Raw genomic sequence first — 20132 nt, 5'->3', positions numbered from 1 at the left:
CGGTAGATGTAACTATTCATTCATTAATTCAAGAAATTATTGAAAAAACAGATGTCAAGTAAGAATATTTGGAGTTTTTACATTTAAAAAAAGTAATATTTGCAGGATTTTTCTTTTATAAAATTATATATTGAAAAAACGGATGTTAAGTAAGAATATTTGGAGTTTTTACATTAAAAAAAAGTAATATTTGCAGGATTTTTCTTTTATAAAATCATATATTGAAAAAATAGATGTCAAGTAAGAATATTTGGAGTTTTTACATTTTTTTTAAAATACACCATTTTCAGAAAATGCATGTTCTCCCCAGACTTGCGTGGCTTTTCTCTGGGTACTCCGATTTCCTCCCACATTCCAAAAACATGTATGGTAGGCTGGTTGAAAACTCTAAATTGCCCCTATGTATGAGTGTATGTGTGAATGGTTGTCCGTCTCCTCGTGCCTGAAGTCAGCTGGGATAAGCTCCAGCACCCCTGCGATCCTAGTGCAGATAAAGCTGTTAGGATAATGAATGAATGAAGTTAAAATGTGAAATAAAAATGAATGGACAATATGAAAATTCAAAAGAAAGATACAAAGGAGAATATTACTTTTGCTCTTTCTGTTTTCAATCTTTTTCATTGTAAATAGATTGCAAATAAATAAGCATTAAAAATGAAAACGAATGAATGAATTGGGGAATATTTATTCTTCACTTAATCGTTGAAATGACTGCGATTTCTCCAAGCTCTCCCGTAATCTTGCAGTCATCCTGTCCTGTCACAACTAAATCTACACTGTCCTCCCTCTTAGATGATTGTCACTGAAAATGATGGCCCAAAGAGTGTAGTTCTTATCCCCTTGTCATATATAGACTAGCCCTTCCTTTCCACCCTTTTGGGCATTTATTGCTTTTGATAGCAACCATAAAGTTAAAAACAATGTTGTTTTCAGTTCAAGTTTTCTTACCTTTTTCTTCCTTAGCTATGGCTTTACATCATATTGTTCTTCCCAGTGGTCCTTGCAAATGCCAAGTGTGCCAAACAATACTGTATTTAGCATAAAGTACACAAGGTCATGAGTTACTCTTACAACCAATACATGTTTCTTGGTAAATATTAAGTTTTACACAGCCTGATTTTGGCTTCGACTTTGCCCCTCAACCACTGGGGAAATCTAGATACTTGGCAGGTAACGAGCAGTGGGCGTTTGGATACCAAAGTCTACCCCCAAGCTGTTGCTAACGTCGCACTTGAAGAACACACTATTTGTCTTGGCAAAGTTGAGAGTTTTGATGGAGGGCAGGAGTAGGCCCTAATTTAGTGAAACTGTGTTTTGGTGTAAAACTGATTTCTCGAAATTATGGCTGCCACAGACAATTATTATCAAGAATTATTATCTCTAATTGTTTTTGGAAATAGTTGAATAATGTGTTGAAAAAATAATGACTTTATTGACGTTTGTAATATAAAGATGAGGGAATATATATTTATAAATGTATTTCTTTTTCAGAAGTGTAACAGATTTCTTGAAATTAGGGCTGCCAAAGACAATTATTATCAAGAATTATTGTCTCTAATTGTTTTTGCAAATAGTCGACTTTGTTAAAAAAAATTAATGACGTTATTGACGTTCGTAGTATAGAGATGAGGGAATATATATTTTAAACAAATATTTATTTTTTCTTAAAGAATAATTGGAAATTTAAAATAGTTTTGACATAAAATGGAACATTTGAAGAAAAAAAGCCTTGATCAATTTTCATTTTAAAATCTATAAATAAATATTATAACTGACATATTCATACAATTAATACATCAATAAATATGTCTATAAAAATGAAACCTTTTACACAGTGAATACATTCTTACATAAATATATTCTTTGTTTTAAGATAAGATACTTTACAAAACCAAAAATATTTTTTAATGTAAAATATACTTAAAATTATTACTTTTTCAAATGTAAAAGAAAGCCCATTAATGATGAGTCACGAGTGGCAATACATTTTTCCTATCTTTCTTTACGTGCCATTGAAACCACTATTCTGCCTGCAAAATGAGTCCCCTGATTAGCTTCATTAGTTTCGGTAGGCCTATTAGAAATGGACTTGAATCAATGCATACGCATTTATCTTCCTGCTGAAGCGGCATTCCTAAAGGTCTTCCGATACCACATGCCGCATAATGAAGGGACAGGCTAAGGAAAGCATTGTTTCCTCAGAAGGGCTTTTACACAAATGAAGCCATACAAAAACAAAAGCTTTCCCAAACATGCATCCCAAGCTTCTGCAGGACTCCAAGTTTCTCTTGTTGACTCTAATCAATTCATTGACTAAGTGCAAAGAAATACAAAGCTTACATCTGCAGTCTCTGAAGCTGTGTTATCTTCTCGTTATCCTCTCCTCAAGGTCATCCATTACCACGGTCTACATCGAGGTTTTGCCGCCCAACAACCAGAGTCCTCCGCGCTTCTCCCGCCAGCGCTTCAACCTGGAGATTAGCGAGGCAATGAGAACAGGAGCAACATTGCTCAGCCTGCAGGTGCACCCTTGTTTAAATGTTAAACTCAGTGCCCGCCATTGATGGCCGTTACACTGTCATTTTTTTAAATTTTCTACTAACTCAACCAAAAGAGCTCAAGCCCCATCTATATGGTGCCTAATGGTGTAGTGGTTCATTCGCTTGACTTATGTGAGGGCAGGCGGGAGCTCGATTCCCGCTTGTGGTGTTAGGATTGTGAGCGTGAATGGCCGTTTGTCTCACTGTGTGCACTATGGCTAACTGGCGACCAGTCTGCCTTTCACCCAAAGTGGCTTGAATCGGTGGCCAGTCGAACAGACCAAATTGATACAGAAAAAAAACAATAATTTAAAAAAAAAAGTGCATTTAAAAGAAATGAAGTAAATAAAATACTCTTGTAAGGAACTGTAACTCTCAATAAAAAAGGTATATATTCATATATATAGCTATAGTTTCTTTAAAGAGTATTTTTATATTACTTAATTTTTTTAAATGCACTTTTTTAAATTATTGCTTTTATTTTGATAATTTGCCAAGTCAGTATCTGCTAAATTTCAAGACAACTTAAGAACAGTGGGTGCAGGTTTTCGTTCCAATTTATAAGAGGAAACCTTTCCACCAATCTGGTAAATGCAATTACTGGATTGCAGTCAGGTGCTTCTTGTTTCAGCAGATACCTCATTGGTTAAACAGTTTGTGTCGGATCGGTTAGAACAAAAACCTGCACCCACAGTGGCCTTTGAGGACTGGTTTCCAGATCCCTACAGTGAGCTTATATCATTATCGATAGCAGGCAAAGAGTTAATAGTGCCTTTTTGAATGTTTGAAAGGATTTTCTTTCCTTACCACACTGACATTTTCTACAATGGTGCAGAAAAGGTGCTCTTTAAAGGTTAGGACATTTGACATGTTATTAACAGCCTGCAACGAAGTTCTTTAGATCAAACATCTTTTTTTTCACTATTTACTATCTTTGCAAAAACAAACTGAAACTGTCGGACATAATTCTATCAAAATGTCACATGAAAGCTAAAAATAAAAACATTGTTAATCTATGCTTGCATAACTGTGATGATTTCAGGCTATAGATCGGGAGAAGGACCCCATCATCTATAGAATCAGCAGAGGAGACCTCTATGGGCAGTTTCTACTGGAGCGCAAGTAAGTTTCCACAACATATTGGCTAACTTATTGTTTGGAATGATATTATTAATAAACTTAATATTAAATGTGCAGTCACTGCCTGCTACTGTAAGCCAGGGTCTCCCTTAGACTTTTTGGTGTAGAGTCCCAAGGGAAAACTGATCTAATTTCCAAAGACTTGAAATTGGAGATGAAATAGAATCATTCAGAATTCTTTTCTCAACAATTAAGGTTCGGTTAGAACTTTATTTCATCCTGTATTTGGGAAATTTCTTGGTTGCAGTAGCAAGACAGACACAAGACACATAAGACATTATAGACCTAGGTAAAAAAAAAGTGGAGCCATGCAGGAAGTCCAAAATTTGAATGTGCAGGCACACAAGAGTGATCTAGTCAAAATCAGTAAGCACCACGGGAGAAGCAATAATAGCTCCAAAAGATCTTCGAGTCAAAACATGCCTCTATTGGAGAATTGGGCTCTGACAAGAACTTTATGCACATATTGTCAAAGGCGCATTGGTGTATTTATTCATTTATATGTTATCAAAAATGCATTCCTACTACCAGGATAGATCTATTTACATTTCTTGGGCAAAGCAATTTTGATGCAAATGGAAAGTGACATGAGGACTAAAAAAACGATAGACTGAATCAATGTTGAACAGATGCCAGGAAGCAAAGACGTAGGATTTAAGGATTTTAAATGACAATGTAAGAATATGTATTCAGCAAAAAAAAAAAAAAAAAAAAAGAACAAGCACTTTGAAGAGCTTTCATCTCCATATTTCAGGAATATTGGATGGTCTGTCAGTTGTATTATTATAGTTTAACTACAAAGGTGTGCTGACTTGTTCTTTCATTCAAAATTACATTAGACTAACAGAAACCTGCGGAATACTTTTACGCTGCCCTACTTTATAAATTAAAAGCAGCGCATTTATTCCAAGTCAGTGTTCTTCCAAGAAACAATTGCCTCAGCATACATCAGTTTTGTCTGTTTATATTCAAGACAATGAACTCTCACTGTCATTGAAGGTTATAGACCTTCAACTATCTAGATTTTTTCCATCCTTCTGCTATGGTGATTGGCTTAACAATTGCTGCTGGCTCATCCCAGATTGAACATCTTTGACTATAAATGCTAGTCAGTGAAGTATCTTGTTGACCGCCATTGACGGTGATAAATATGCAATCATGTTGCATTCAATCTTCCTTCAGCTGTGAATTGAAGAGAGTTTATTACTAGTGGAAGTGAAACAATGCTTGTTCATTAGCTAGCACTCTGACTTCAAAATGGTTCAACTTCAAATGGCTTTTTAGTCTATCACTCTTAATGGCAGCCAATGAGACAAGACAAGTTGTCAAAGAAACTTTTATTGGTCTGGAGTTTTGAAGGTCTTGTATGGTCTGGTCGCTGACTCCGGGTCTGTTCGTTGAGGACTAGTCTAGTATTTTTCAAGGTGTTTCTCAGTCAGACTTTGTCTTGATAGGACACAAAACTCTTGGTTTTGTTTGACTGACTCGTTTTACTGATTCAATCTCGATTCCGTCATGCAGTGGGAGTGCCATGGTCTGTTTGAGTTCTGGTCTTAAGGAGTTTCTGATCTTTTAGACTGTAATCTACCTCCATTAGAGATTTTTTTTCGAGCCAACTAGCAAATCCAGTCCATTGGCCAAAGGCTACAAAGTATTATCAAAAGGTTGCCTTGTTAAAGCCGAATAACACAAAATGAAATACCTTCAACGCCGCAAGACTTCTTTCCACCCCTTATTTGCAATCTCTTTCAACCTTTCACTCCTTTTCTATTTTTACTCCTATAGCTCCAGGATTAAATGTGTTTCATGAGTCCATGCTTGCATCATCTTTTTCCTTCTTCTCCACCAGTTCTGGCAATTTGGTTCTGGAGAAACCTTTGGACAGGGAGACTCTGGACTTCTATTCGTTGGTCGTCACAGCTTCAGACGAACGGCCTGATGGGGTAAGAACACTCACATTGATGACGTTTCACTAACGGCGAAAACTTGAATCATTTGGACCCACTCGCCATCAATATGTCGGTGCGATTAAGATATTCTTATTCATTCATTCATTTTCTCTACCTATTATCCTTATCATATGTGCACCAACCGCACCCCCTCACCATTTTGTCTTAAGTTGTCACCCTCCCTATTAGCTGGTCCCCGAGAAAATAGAAAGAGCTTTACCAGTCCGCGGTGAGAAAAGGTTGGGGGACCGCTGGTCTACCGAACATGAACTCATTAAACTGGCTTTTATAAGATCTAACTGTTAGGTTCGGTTACAAAACTTTTAATGGTTTTGGACCCAAAATTGGTTGTTTGCTTGACACCTACAAAGCATTATTTCACTTAGGCATTCAGCTATTCTGCTCCTTATCTCTGGGAAAAATTATCAAAAGACATAAAGGGGGCTCAAACAATTAGTTCCTCCAAATCAGGGCTAAAAATTCTATTGTTTACCTTAATGTATTCATAACTGCCTTTATTGTTCAAATACCCAAAATAGATTTGAGGATTGCTATTTTTTTTAATTTCCTCTTTTGTTTTGTTTAAAGCTGTTTTACTGATTTAATGTGGCATTTATCTATCCTTTTATTTATGTCATGTGATGTAAAGCACTATTTCTTTTTAATTGTGCTATAAAAATAAAGTTTGCCTTGTCTGCCGAGTAATTCTCCCCATCATGACACTCCATTTTCTACTTTCAGGAAAAAAAGGCAGGCAAGGGGAAGAAAAAAAACTATGGGGGTGCAGTTAGGTCACATATTGTAGGCTATTAATCAGTATCGCACCAAAAGGCCTTGGCTTGACTTTACGTATAAGTGCACATAAACCACACGCACAGTATTATTGGATGTAGCAGTGTGCTAGCGTCCGACTACGAGGAGCCTAATTGGCTATTTGGCCAGTGAATCCATCATCCTGCCAAAGGTTGCCAAATGCCGCCATTGACCCGATGTGAGCCGGACACGTGTAGTCCAGCGGGCTGTTTTGCAGCTGATCACAGTGTGACTACATTAATTATTTGACACTGTGGCGTCTACACACCAAAATAAATGAACAAACTTTTTTGTTGTAGACCTCCACGGCGACGGTGAACATCGTGGTGACAGATGTTAACGACAACGATCCACTGTTCGATCTATCATTGCCCGTCAACCTCACTGTCATCGAAAAGCAAGATCACGCATTTGTCGGACAAATCAAGGTAGGAATTACGTCGCCTTAAGATTTTAGCTACCTAGCAAAAGTGAAGTGCCATTCAGATTTTATTGTATTTTCTCGTATTTCCGCTGTATTTGCCGCTCAAACAAAGTATGACTAAATCGAGGGTATGGCTTATATGTGCACAAATTACACCTGACATGCATGAAACTGTCAGGTAGGTGTCAAGGACGAAACGCCATAATGCAAGACAAATTTATTGTGACGCTAAGAATTAAATTCAAGAAGAAAAAAACTTATCTTGCATAAAACGTGAAAATACTTACTTACTTATGCCATTGCTCGTTCAGGGCGCCACCATCTTACCTAAGGATTATAAACCAGACCACTACAGACACATTTTCTAGTTATACCGCTCACCTGACGTACTTTTTAAATTTGTCTACGTGCAGGCAACACCGTTAAGGAATGTGCAATGCAGCTCTCGATTAAAACCGAATCTTAGAAATAGCACGTGCGATAATATTTCTTAAGATTTTCCCTTCAAAGTAACACATTTGTATTCCCTATTAAAACCATGCATATGTAGGTGAAAATTGAGAATCATGGGGCGTCTTATATGCGAGAAATTTTAAAATTCAACGAATTTAAGGCATTTAAAAAGCTAAAAATGCTGTTGTTTATAACGGATATCCTTAACTGCCCTTATTTTTTAAAACTGTAACGCCTGATGCAATGTTTCCAGTTTCCATTGCTTTTCAAAGCATACCCATGAAAAAAGATTTGAACAATTTTTAGTCTTTAAACTAATAATAGTTGTCGATTCATTTGATAATTCATTAGTTATCAAGTGGTTCATTCAATCTGATATATCAGGTAAAATCACCCTGGCACTTTTTATTAGAAAACTTAAACCATTACACCAAATCTCATGTCCAACAGAATTAGTTTCACACTTTGTGAGTCACCCCTCTCGAAAGAAGAATTATTCAGGAAGAAACCGCAATTTTTTCCGACTACGACATCGCACATAAGTCGCGTACATTTCCTCTGCCCATGAAAGGTCACTAGCGTGACATGTAATTACAAATGCTCACATCTAAATTTTAGTCATCTCGCACGTCTCCTCCCACACGAGATGCTAAATTAAATCGGGACACTTGCTACCTTCTGCAGCTGGGATCGGCCATCATCAACATGACGCTGTAAAACCTCTCCAAATTTCTAATTAGGCTCGTGAACATTCCCGTTCATGTCAGTGCGCTTATGCAGGTAATTTGAAGCGCTACATTTTTTTTGCAGATATAAATGAGGTGCTCATTTTGAGTGTTACTGAAGTTGTTTCGAACTTATGAGCATGAAATTTGGAAATCATTGGCAGAAAAATGTTTACAAAGGTTTTCTACTCCTACAAGCTGTCGAGAATTAACGTTTTTATGCTTCGCTTATCATGTTTTAACCTTCACTTCTTGATCGACTTAAAAACATTTAAAATATACATCAAAACCACACTTCTTTGTTTTAACCTTAGCTAAAATATGTATTCATCCTACAAAATTGTTTGTGCAATACCATGCCTTTTCCAAAAATACATTCTGGGTGAATGCTTGATATACATATTGAACCAATCAGATAGTCCAAATGGCAAGATTGTCAACTTATTATTGTAGCATTTTATATCCACTAAAATTGTTTCCATCAAAAAAATAAACCGTTTTTACTTAATCAGTTAAACCAAAGTTTGACATGTACATTTCTAACATGTTTTTTGAAAGAGGGCAAAACAACAAAACTATTCTAGTATTATTATTTCGCTGTCAAATGTTTAGATTAAATAGCGTACAAACAAGGTTTTTTTAAACAAATTAAATCTACTGAAATAGAGTAGCAATTACCCTTTTGGTAAATTTGTACTTTTCTGAAGGGTTCCTTTGTATGTATTTCCAACCTGAATTGCTACATTGGGAAATCCTCTCGAAGAAAACAGAAGGTAATAATTGTCGGAGCGTGCAAGACGCCGCTCTGGGCTTCCATCCAAACCAGGTCGCCACCTGTAGTTATTAAACATATTTTCCGGAAGAACAGACAGACCTGACCTTGACATGCTGGTGCAGCTGCAATATGGCAGACAAGACAAATTGTAAGAGAAAATTGATTTAAAAAAAACAACAACAACAAAAACGTTTATTTTAAAACACTGAAATAATCCCTTTCTTTAAAAAATCATTACAGAAGTACCTCTACTTATCAAATTAACTGTTTGCAGGGCTTGTTTTGTAAAAAAAAATGGGAAGTAGCACAGCATTTTACACTGAATTTACATAATTTCACTAAAATACTGCATGCATGACTCATTGTATCACCCACACTCCTTTTGTGTTTTCGCTTTTTGGGTGGATGATATCCTTTGAAATGTTCAGTCATTTTCAGAATCCTTCAGGATTTGGCTGTCAACTCTGTATCTTATTGGACGACATTTTTTTAACGGTTTAAATGGTGTTTTTGTTCCTTGAGGATGTTCAATATTGCGTCAGGTTTTCTCAATTCTTAGGGTTTGCTTACAAACGCATGTTCAAACTCAAATGTGATGCAAAACTTGAAGTGAATGTTTCAGAGGTGAGAGATTATTTCGAGATCATTTTTCAATATTTCCAACCAAATCATCATCACGTCTCATTTTGATACTGCGAGAAGCAGCCGGTTTCATCAGAGGCAAATTCCAATGTGAAACTATCAAGTTTGAGTTAATTTGTAGATCATTTATGTCGCTTTTTGATAAACACATGATTGTGTATTGAGGATTTTGTCAATATTACCCCCAAATTTTAAGCAATTTAGAGCTTATTTTGGCATTGCCAAAACATTTGGCAATGGACGTCATTTTAATGTTAAACTTTGTTTGTTATTAAGTTTGTAAATGCTAATTTAATTCATTCATTGCGATGGTTGTTGTAGCCCAGAGGTCAGGAACCTTTTTGACGTAGAGAGCCATAAACAATTAATATTTTCAAACATTATTCCTTTAGAGCTATAATACAATACCAAATACATGAAAACATGAACATTTATTATTAATTTCACCACTTTGAAAGCAAAAAAAAGTCTGAATTCTTTTGAGAACATTATTTCACTATCGCTAATCAATGAGTGTCAATAAGAGAATGCACGCAGAAGAGTCTAATGAAGAAAAAATATGATCAAAAGATCCACATGTGGCTCCCGAGCCATAGGTTCCCTACCCCTGTTGTAGTCTACCCCAGTTCACAAAAGGCAAACCACGTCTCCTAGGCGACCATTCGCAGTCACAAGCATCCCGCTACCAGTGGAAATCGAGGCCACGCCTTCCCACACCGAAGTAGGCGAGTGAACCACTCACTCCACTTCCAGATGGCTAAATACTAAATATTATTATTCAATAACATTCAGTAAACATTTTGCAAACATTTCCCAAAGCATTGCTGGAATCACGTCAACATAATTCCTCAAAAGTACCTACTTTGCAGATGTTTGACTTTATCAAGATGACGTACGAGAGCGAACGGAAAGCTCGTCTGCATGCAAATCGCCGTTGTTCATGCCTCCCACGCTGTTGCAACACCTGGCTGCGCACGCTCATTTGTCAACACGCTAATCATGGAAACGTGAGCGGCAAAATGTTTGATTAAACAAACTAGCGAGGGCTTTACTCATTGTTCCCTACACGAGTTGGCTCGGGCTGCCAAAGGCTGCTTACTTGGGATTCTGTCACAGCTTTACAATGAACTTCAAGCTCCCTTTTTGTCAACTAGCTCGGCAACAGACAGATTAATCCTTTTGCGTTTGTGGCCTTTAACTGTGTGACGGCGTAATTACATCGGGCGACAACACCCTGAGCGAGTGATGTGACTCTACCGCTCGGTTCTTAAACAGCTTTAATGCCACACTGCAGACACGTAAGCGGAGACTTTTATGGATGGGAATGCTTTCGTATAACAGATCGGACATCTGTCCTTTTATAAATTCTTTACCGCCCGCCATAACAGCCCATATTTCATTTAGTCACATTGTTCGATGGCCTTGTACTTTAGTGCTGTCACAATACTTAAAATTAGCTGGAAAAGTTTGAACAAAGTAACTTTACTGAAAGATAATTCATTCATCTTGGTTGCGCGGATTGACGGAGCCTATCCTAGCTGATTTAGAACAAAAGGCCGACTACATCCTAGACTGGTCGCCAGTCAGCCATAGGGCACACAGATAGACAAACGACCTTTCCCCACTCATAATCATACCACAACCATCAGGAATCAAGCCCGCACCTTCCTTCAAAGTTGCATTGGTATCTTAGTCTTTCACTGCCATTGATGAATGATGTCAGTGGCACAGATATTCATTTAAAAAAGTAATTTCATCTCATTTTCCGAACCGCTTTATCCTCTTTAGTGTCACAGGGGGTGCTGGAGCCTATCCCAGCTGAGGCAGGGGACGGACAACCATGTACACTCACACCTAGGGGCAATTTAGAGTGTCCAACCAGCCTACCATGCATGTTTTTGGAATTGGGAGGAAACCGGAGTACCCAGAGAAAACCCACGCAAGCCCGTGGAGAACATGCAAACTCCACAAAGGTGGATGTGACCTGGATTTGAACCCAGGACCACAGATCTGTCAAGCCAACACACTAACCACTCGTTCCAAAGGGCCGCCTGAAGAAAAAAAAAAAAAAAAGAAAATAGTCATTTATATTTAATTGAATTAAGCGTTATTTTTCACATAAGGACACATTGAAACATTTTGACTCATTCACTTCCATTGAGTTAGACTTCAACTGGTTTATTGGCATTGAGGGGTGATATTTCAAAACATGCATCATGATAAAAATGTTATTCAATATAAATATCATTTATAAATGCAGAAACAGGCACTCAAGGTGCATGATTTAATTTCACGGACTGCACAAGTAATGTGGTGGCCAAATCTGGACAACCATATTAAGACTTTGCTCTGGATTGTTAAGTAACTGAATTTATTGACATTCTGTACACTAGGCCACCGATCCAGACATGGGACCAAGTGGTCAGGTTCACTACAGACTGGTCAACCATCAAAACCTGTTCTCCATCAACTCCACGGGAGCCATTGGAACCTTGCTCCCATTGGATAGAGAGGTAAAATCCAAGTCCACTTTTGTCCACAGTTGTACAAATACCATATAAAAAGTTTCCAACTCTTGGGGTACAGGTGAAAGGTCACTATTTCTTGATCGTGGAGGCTTGGGATGGCGCCGTAGACCCGCGACGGTCCAGACTTACGCTGTCGATTACCGTGCTGGACGTGGATGACAACAGTCCTGTTTTTAGCCAACAAACGTACAACGTCGACCTGCCAGAAAACAGCCCCAAAGGAACCATCATTCTCCATCTACATGTGAGTTCCTTTTTCAAAGCCTTTAAAGGGCAAGGAGCTATTTTTGGTTAATAAGTCTTACTTTCATTTTATGGAAAGGCATCCAGTCCTGATAATTAAATGCCTGTTTGTGGTCTTTCTTTTTTTGTTGATTTCTCTGGCATAAATGCTATTGATTTACTAAACAGCACAACAATATTGTGCATTTACAGAGAAAAAATATACCAACAAGATAAGATAAAATACAATGGTAAAAACGTATAACTTATCAATTATTGTATTTTTTATGATTAATTCTATTCAATAAACAGTAACAAAATCATACTTGTATGCAATATAATAATAACTTAAAAAATGAATAGTAACAATTATGATGTAGTTTTATTTTTTATGCATTTATTGCATTCATTATATTTATTTTTCAATCGATACATACAAATATGAAATACAATTCTAATTGAAACTAAATTGGTTAAGTTAGAATGAATACAATCTGGTTTTAGAAACACTTGAAAGTTGATTTCCTGTCATTGACTGTCTCTAAATGCTCATCCTTAAGTGTCCTTGACTAGCCATCCAATCTATTCTGACCGGAAGGGACAAATGAACATTTGCACGTTCATTTACCCCTTTTAGTCAAAATGGATTTGCACCATCAATGGCAGACACCAAATTAAAAAAAAGACAAAAAAAGAAGCTTAAGACTTGAAGGCTTGATTCACTTCCGCATTGCTTCTCCTATTTTAGGCCATTGATGCCGATCTGGGCTCCAACCTCACTTATCGCATCAGGACCGACAGCTCCAGCGAAACAATTCGTCAGCTTTTCCGCATCGACCCAATCACAGGAGAGTTATCTGTGCGGAAAGTTCTGGACTTTGAAGCCTTGAACCCTTCCAATTCCTCATATACATTCACTGTGGAAGCGCTGGACACTCAAGGGACCATGCCACCAGGCCTGGCTTCTGTTACTGTCACCATCATGGTATGTTTTGTTATTCTCCTTGAAAGTTATGAATTCTAAATCAGCAGTATGGTAATAGTAATTATGCATTCATTTACAGAAAAAAATATCTTCGCAAGGGATCTGGGGGGTGCTGGAGCCTATCCCAGCCAACTATGAGCACCAGGCGGGGGACCCATTTTAGTTCATGACTGTCCAAACCGGTTCTCAAGGGCCACAGTGGGTGCAGGTTTTCTTTCCATTGGATGAAGATTGTACATTTTCACCAATTGGGTGTCTTAAGTGGAATGGGTTGATTGCCATCAGGTGCTACTTGTTTCAAAAGAAATCTCTTGGGTTAAACTGACTGGAGAGGCTAAGTTGGAACAAAAAATTGTGATCACTGTGGCCTTTTGTGGAATAGTTTGGACGACCTTGCTTTAGAGAAAAAATAAACAAGGTAACAAGTAGCAAAAGGAAAGGCAGGCCGGGCGCAATGTCACCATAGAACATTATGTCAAGCAGTTATCACATGTTTGCATAGTTCTGTCAACTTTGTGCATATTGTTTTGTTCTTATAACTTAATAGTTTTCCTGCACAGTTTTTTTTGTCTGCCGACACAGACATTTTTCTCATATGCTCATATTTTAGATGGTTTTGATGGCAGTTTTAATTTTGATATGTAGGTAATCCGAAATACAATTTCCCCATGTATATATTTATATATATTTTGGGATTAATTTTATTGTTTTTGTTTAATTTTCTGCTTCAAGAGCCAGTGTTGTTGATCTATTCATTGCGACACCTAAGCACCAAATGAAAAATGCATTTATATTGTTCATGTAGGGCAAATGTCAACCTGTCAATGTTAGTGAGTTCAATACCATTGATCTAAACGTCTGTGTGTGTATGGGCTTCTTAAAGGTGACACATTACCAGCACTCACATTGTGTTTTTTCATTCCTCCTAAGGACGTGAATGACTTTGCGCCAGTCTTCAGTCAGCCAATGTACCGCGGTATGGTTGCCCCCAACGCTGTCAAGGGGACTATCGTCACTACGGTGACAGCCAACGACTCTGACCCTGCGGTGAGCTTCTCCTACTTGCTGTTATTCCACCAAAATGCACTTTGGATGGGGAAGATTGTTATCTGGTGTGCACTTTCAAGGCCTGTCATTTTCTCGGCCTTAGCTGTGCTTTTATCACAGCTGTGACTAGATATCTATTTGTGAAACCAAGAATTACGTGCATATCAATTGCCAGTTCTTAGATCAATACAAAATCTACCGGTAATCTTGAGATATTCACCTTAACTTCTCATTTCAGCATTAGATTAGATTACATAACTTTATTCATCCCGTATTCAGGAAATTTCTTTGTCACAGTAGCAAGAGGGTGAGAATACAGACACAGGAAAAGACATTTTAGACATAAATTAATAGGTAATAACACCCATACACTTTGGAAACCTTTAAAAATGTGCAATTACCTTGAACTGTGTGTAGCCTACATTAAAATTATATATTATGAGTCAACTAAAGGAAAACAAAGACATTTGCTACTTTATACTTTACGAACAAACAAAGGAGTATCACAATGAAATGATAATGACTCAGTCGGATTTTGCTCCGGTGATGCAAAAAAAATTGACAAACCTATGGGGGGGTATACTTAAAATTTATGTCTTTGCAGGGAACGCCAGCTGGTCTGGTGCGGTATAAAGTGGACCAGGAGCCTTATTCATACTCTGCTAGTATATTTGAAGTGGAGGAATACTCGGGAAATGTCATCACAAGAGTCAACCTCAATGAAGAGCCCAACCTCAAGTTCAGTGTGAGTATCGAAACTCATTTTTTTTAGCTTATTATTTTTTTTAATCCATTGAATGGCATTTGTCTATTTTCTTTTGTTATGTAGAAGCAAAGCACAACTCCAAACATATAGTTTAAAAGTGTTGTGTTTCTATCAGGTTACACCGTCCAAAAATGCATATGACGATGATCTTTTATGATTTTTTCCCCTTAATGTTCATGCTTGCAACAGAAATAGTTTTATTGTTTAGTTTTTGTAAAAAAAAAAGTTTAAAAAAAGCACAATTTATTTCTAATTGCAAAGAGAATTTATAATATGAAAATGCTACTTGTCCTATAGTTTTTTTTAAATTTTTTTATTCAGATAAGTCACCCACTCAAAAATTCGGAAAATAGAGGCTTACATTTCTTTTTAGGTCGTTTTCAGGATAACGTACAATTCTGCTAAATAATGCAAACATTTTCCCATATATTTTCCATGACCTTAATCTTTTACAAAGGCAAATTCAATTCCCAAAAATGTTTCTCTTCACACACCTAAATCTACTTGGACTTTGAACAAAAATAAAATAATAATCTTCATTGTTGCTAATAATTTGGGTTGATGGGGCCTATAGCAGATGAATTCTAGTCACCAGTCATTCATAGGAGACACAGAGACACAGATAACCATTCACACTCACAATAATAATGCCTCCGAGTGGGAATCGATCCCACACTTACCTTCACCGAAGTAAGATAAGTGAACCACTACACCACCAGGTCAATTTGATCCAGCACTTCCAAAACTAAGCACCCAATTGATACTTCAACCAAAAATTTCCACTCATTATTGCTCCTTGTTAAAATATATTGGACAAATATCACCATCAATGGCAGCCAATTGTACTTTTCGAAATAACTTTAAACAAAAGCTGTTGAACTCTGTTATAATGTTGTTGAGCTGTAGAAATATTGCATGATCAATGTAAAAACAGCCATTTTTAAGCAAATTTGGTTCATCTATTACTGTACATGGCAGCCGGTGCATGTATTAACAAAACCAAATATAATATCATTTCTTTCAGCTGGTTGTGGTAGCCTATGATGATGGTGAACCCGTGAAAATGAACCAAACGCTAGTGGAAATCACCGTCATACAGCCCTCTGTCATCCCCATCTTTACACAAGAGGAATACAGGTAAAGAATAATCAAGACTACATCCACATTTCTTCATACACCAATCATTATATTCAGGCTTTTTTCATCTTGGTTCAAACCACCATTTTCAATCTGGTGTTGGTGTCATTTTTATAGGAGTTCTGATTCGGATTACTGGACATTTTTGGTTCGAGTTGCATTACAAAAAAGGCAAACTATAAAAATATATATGCCTTATAATCCGGAAAATAAGTTTCTTTTTTATTTGTCTGCGACAATAACACCAAAGTTTTTTTTGAAAGGATATTGAGTGAAGGGTTATGATTTCAGATCATTTCCTCACCGAGCATTGTATTCTCACATCTAACATATATTGACACTGCTTTCTTTTTCAATTATATGGCAGCCTCTCATTTCCCACTTACATTTATCAGCCGCAGTCTTTTCTCCTCACAATGCTGCAGCAGCGGAGACATTGATCTCACTTCTTGTCAAACCCGCTACCTCATTGAAAAAAAAAAAAGGAGAAAAAGAAAATTCCTTTAGCTGGCTGTTCATGGTTTCTCACCTTTAACTCATTGTTGTCAATGACTGGGAAAGACCAACCAGTGTTTCTTTCACATTAGATTGAATACCTAATGAATTGAATAACTAGGTGTACAATGTCTTGTGTCTTGGTATTGCAACCAAGAAATTTGCCGAATACGGGATGAAATAAAGTTCTAATCTAATAATTTTGTTGCAGTATTGCAGGGGTGGGAAAACTTTTCAGCCCGGGGGCCACATTGACTTTAAAAAATTGACAGATGGGCCGGATCAGCACAAAATACGATACATATAAAAAAGTACATCCGTTAACAGTACATATGAAACATAAACTGAAAAAGGACTAAAGTATTAACATATTCATCACTCATCATTAAAGTAGAAAGTACAAAGTAAAGTAAAAAAGAATGTATTAAGAAATATTAAAATGTAATTTAAAAACGCTAAAGGAGCTTGCCCATGCTACAATATTGGCTCTAACAAATCTAAAAATCATGAAATACATTTATAATCTTCCTTCTCTTCTAAGAGTTGTAACCTTACTTCATAAATCAACTTCACAATCATAAATGTCCAAACCACTTTAAGGCCTAGTTTCAGTTTGTTCATGTGTTTTGTTTCCCAATGAACTTTGGTTACTGCATTTTTTTCCCCCCGATGTGTTACTTTTAACTCAAAACCTGAACTTAAACCATGAATTCCTTCCAAAAACCTTCCCGGCAATGAATGACAACATACGCATTTCTAGAGGCTAGACTTCAGCTCCCATGTGTCACACTTGCTATACAAGCACCCTTGCACCTGCGCTATCAGTATGCAACCAACGTTCCACACCCATGAATAGTTAACAGTGCCCATTGGCAATTAGCAGTGCGGGGATTAAGTGAACAAAGAAAAAGCTGCCCTCTAAAAAACTGTTGGAAATAATCTTTCCAACAATACGTATTCGACTTGCATGTGTATTCTGGGATCACGCTTATACCGAAAACAAAACCCTCCCTTTTCCGTTGTTGTCACAATGCCTCGCAGCCTGTTACCAAGTTAATGAATCTAATTATTGCACGTTGGCAAGAGAAACGAGCCAAATCACCTCGGAACATCAAAACTGCGTGGCTCAGGGGTCTATCGGCGTTTTAACACGTGGCAATCTGTTGCTTTGTCTTGCGCCATTACACAGATAGAGATAATCATGCCAGGAGAAAAGGAATAAACCTGGCCTGCTCGTAAACGTTTCGTTCAGGAATCTCTGCCTGGGGATTTTTTTTTCTTCTTTCAGCCGTTGTACATTGAGTGATGCATCTATTACTTTTAGCAAATTGATCCGGCAGTAATTCATTGCGACTCTGCGGGTGATATCCTTAATCTTACTCTTAAAACTGAGAGAATGGTTGGAAAGGTAATCTGTTCTATCTGGTTCATCTGATTAAGGAAAAGGTGTTAAGTTGGATAACAATCTCAAACTCTTTAATGAGCCACTGATCTCATTTAGATCTTTATTTTCAACATAGACTGAAAAAAAATAAATGGTCCTTTGCTAAAGTGCACCTTAGAGTTCGCCTTAAGATTTTAGTGTAAAGTTACAACTCGAGATGCAAAATTACTGGAATTTTTGTACCCATAATCAGGTCAAAAGATCCGATCCAATATTTACATGTGATTTTAGTACAATTGTGCTTTTTGCCTGCTCTAAATCAGACTACTAGGAAAACTTTAGAAAGGAATGACAGTAACAGATCATCATGTAATATCATAAAGAAAGCATTTCTTGACTTTAATACACACAATGTGATTTATCAATTACATGTTATAGTCATTCATTTTCTGAGCCACTTATCCTCACAAAGGTCGCAGGTAGTGCCTATCCCACCTAACCCAGTTCTTGTCTGGCCACCAATTCACGGTGTACCCGAAGTCAACCAGGATATGCTCAGGCACCCCCTTTGTGAGGATAAGCAGTTCAGAAAATGAATGAATGAATGAAAAAAATATATAGGAGTGGGATTGTTATAGGCAGAACATGCCAACTACAAACATTAATGTACCTGTGACACAAATTGCACACTTCAGTCTCAAGTTCAACATGAAATATTATATCTATCACCAGGGTGTCACAAAAGAACCAATATTTCTTGGTATGTACTCTAATCGTAGTAGTTTATAGAAGAACCAATCGATCAAACATCCCAAAATAAGCTCTTTCAAGTCAATACCCTGAAAGACAAACAGCGCTTGAGCAGTGTTGAGACCCAATATGTCCAAGTGTTTGTCTTAGTCTCCAAAAGCCTCTGTAATCATTTAAAAAGCCATTCAGGTGGACCACGAAAAGAGTCAGTACTGGTGCTGAAGTGGAAGACTTAAAAGACTGTGAGACTGAAAGTCCTTCAAGTCTAAAACGATAGTTTGAGTTTTAATAATGAGAACATCAGAAAAAGAAGCAGCAAAGGGTCAGGCTATCTGTCAGACTCAAGTGCACGTAAGCAAGATAAAGACTGGATGGTGACTTGGTAACAACAGTCAAGAAAATTGATGTTTAAAATGACTTTTCTGAACAAGAACATTGCGTAAACTCTTATGTGTTCATGCTTTGCTTTTGAATCTCCATCAAATATTTTTTAAACCCCTCTGACCTCTCTTTCAAGATAGCCAACGTCACGAAGGTATTCTATAAGACACAGCAAATAAATTGACTGTGCTTTCTGCACTATAATGAAAACTAGTAAAGAAATGTGTTAGACAAAGAAAAAGCTTTCAGTGTGAAGAAGGCGAATCCTCTTGTAAAAATGCTCAATTCATTTTAAAAATTACCTTTTGTACATTGAAACTTCATTTGTATTGATCATTTCACACTCAATTTAAGACCTTTAAAGATTTATAGAACTTCTTTGGTTAATAACTCAAAAATCCATTAGCAAACACAATTACGCCGGCTACAACTTTTCATTCATTCATTTTCTTATTTTTCTATTCAAAATGAACATTATAAAACAAAAATTATGAAAAGAACTGCAATTTACATACAGTATATTTATATATATACGAATACAATAAAAGGAAGCAAAACATGAAAAGAACCTTTGTTGTTGAAACTATCTAAAAAATGGCAGGTAGCTGATTCTTTTGCTTCCCTGCTGATTTCATCAAGGAGTTTCAAGGACCCCCGTGGTCTCCCCCAATTCCCCCCCTCGTGCAATTGTTGCTACTGTTTCCTGACTTTGTATTTGTTGCTGCGGGTATAACCTTCGGACATTAGTAGACGCACTGTTTTTTGTTTTTTGCGTTGATTACGCTTTGACCTCAATAACTGATAAGGCTCGCCAGTCAAGTGTCTACTAAAAATTGGGAATAAAGGATCACGGATGCTGACAAAGATTGACTCATTTTCTGCCATACAGTCGTGGACAAATTTCCCATTTAAACTGGGGTGTAACTAATTCTCAGATTAAGCTTCTTTTACAGTATTTTTATTCCATTTTGGAAAG

At 37.0% G+C, this 20132-nt stretch overlaps 1 protein-coding gene across 1 annotated transcript in view; it reads left to right on the top strand.

Annotated features, from left to right (window-relative positions):
* LOC144211474 (protocadherin-15-like) overlaps positions 1–20132 on the top strand; it is a 97916-nt gene that overhangs the window by 47278 nt on the left and 30506 nt on the right. Inside the window, exons 17-26 of the mRNA XM_077738766.1 lie at positions 2390–2522; positions 3583–3662; positions 5530–5623; positions 6742–6870; positions 11855–11974; positions 12048–12233; positions 12960–13196; positions 14127–14243; positions 14848–14988; positions 16034–16146. Of these exons, the coding sequence (XP_077594892.1) occupies positions 2390–2522; positions 3583–3662; positions 5530–5623; positions 6742–6870; positions 11855–11974; positions 12048–12233; positions 12960–13196; positions 14127–14243; positions 14848–14988; positions 16034–16146 (1350 nt within the window). The remainder of the gene's footprint in view (positions 1–2389; positions 2523–3582; positions 3663–5529; positions 5624–6741; positions 6871–11854; positions 11975–12047; positions 12234–12959; positions 13197–14126; positions 14244–14847; positions 14989–16033; positions 16147–20132) is intronic.

The sequence above is a fragment of the Stigmatopora nigra genome, chromosome 18, assembly GCF_051989575.1.
Source record: "Stigmatopora nigra isolate UIUO_SnigA chromosome 18, RoL_Snig_1.1, whole genome shotgun sequence".
Lineage (NCBI taxonomy): Eukaryota > Metazoa > Chordata > Actinopteri > Syngnathiformes > Syngnathidae > Stigmatopora > Stigmatopora nigra.
Note: the sequence above shows the minus strand (reverse complement) of the source record. Positions and strands in the feature narration are given on the sequence as shown.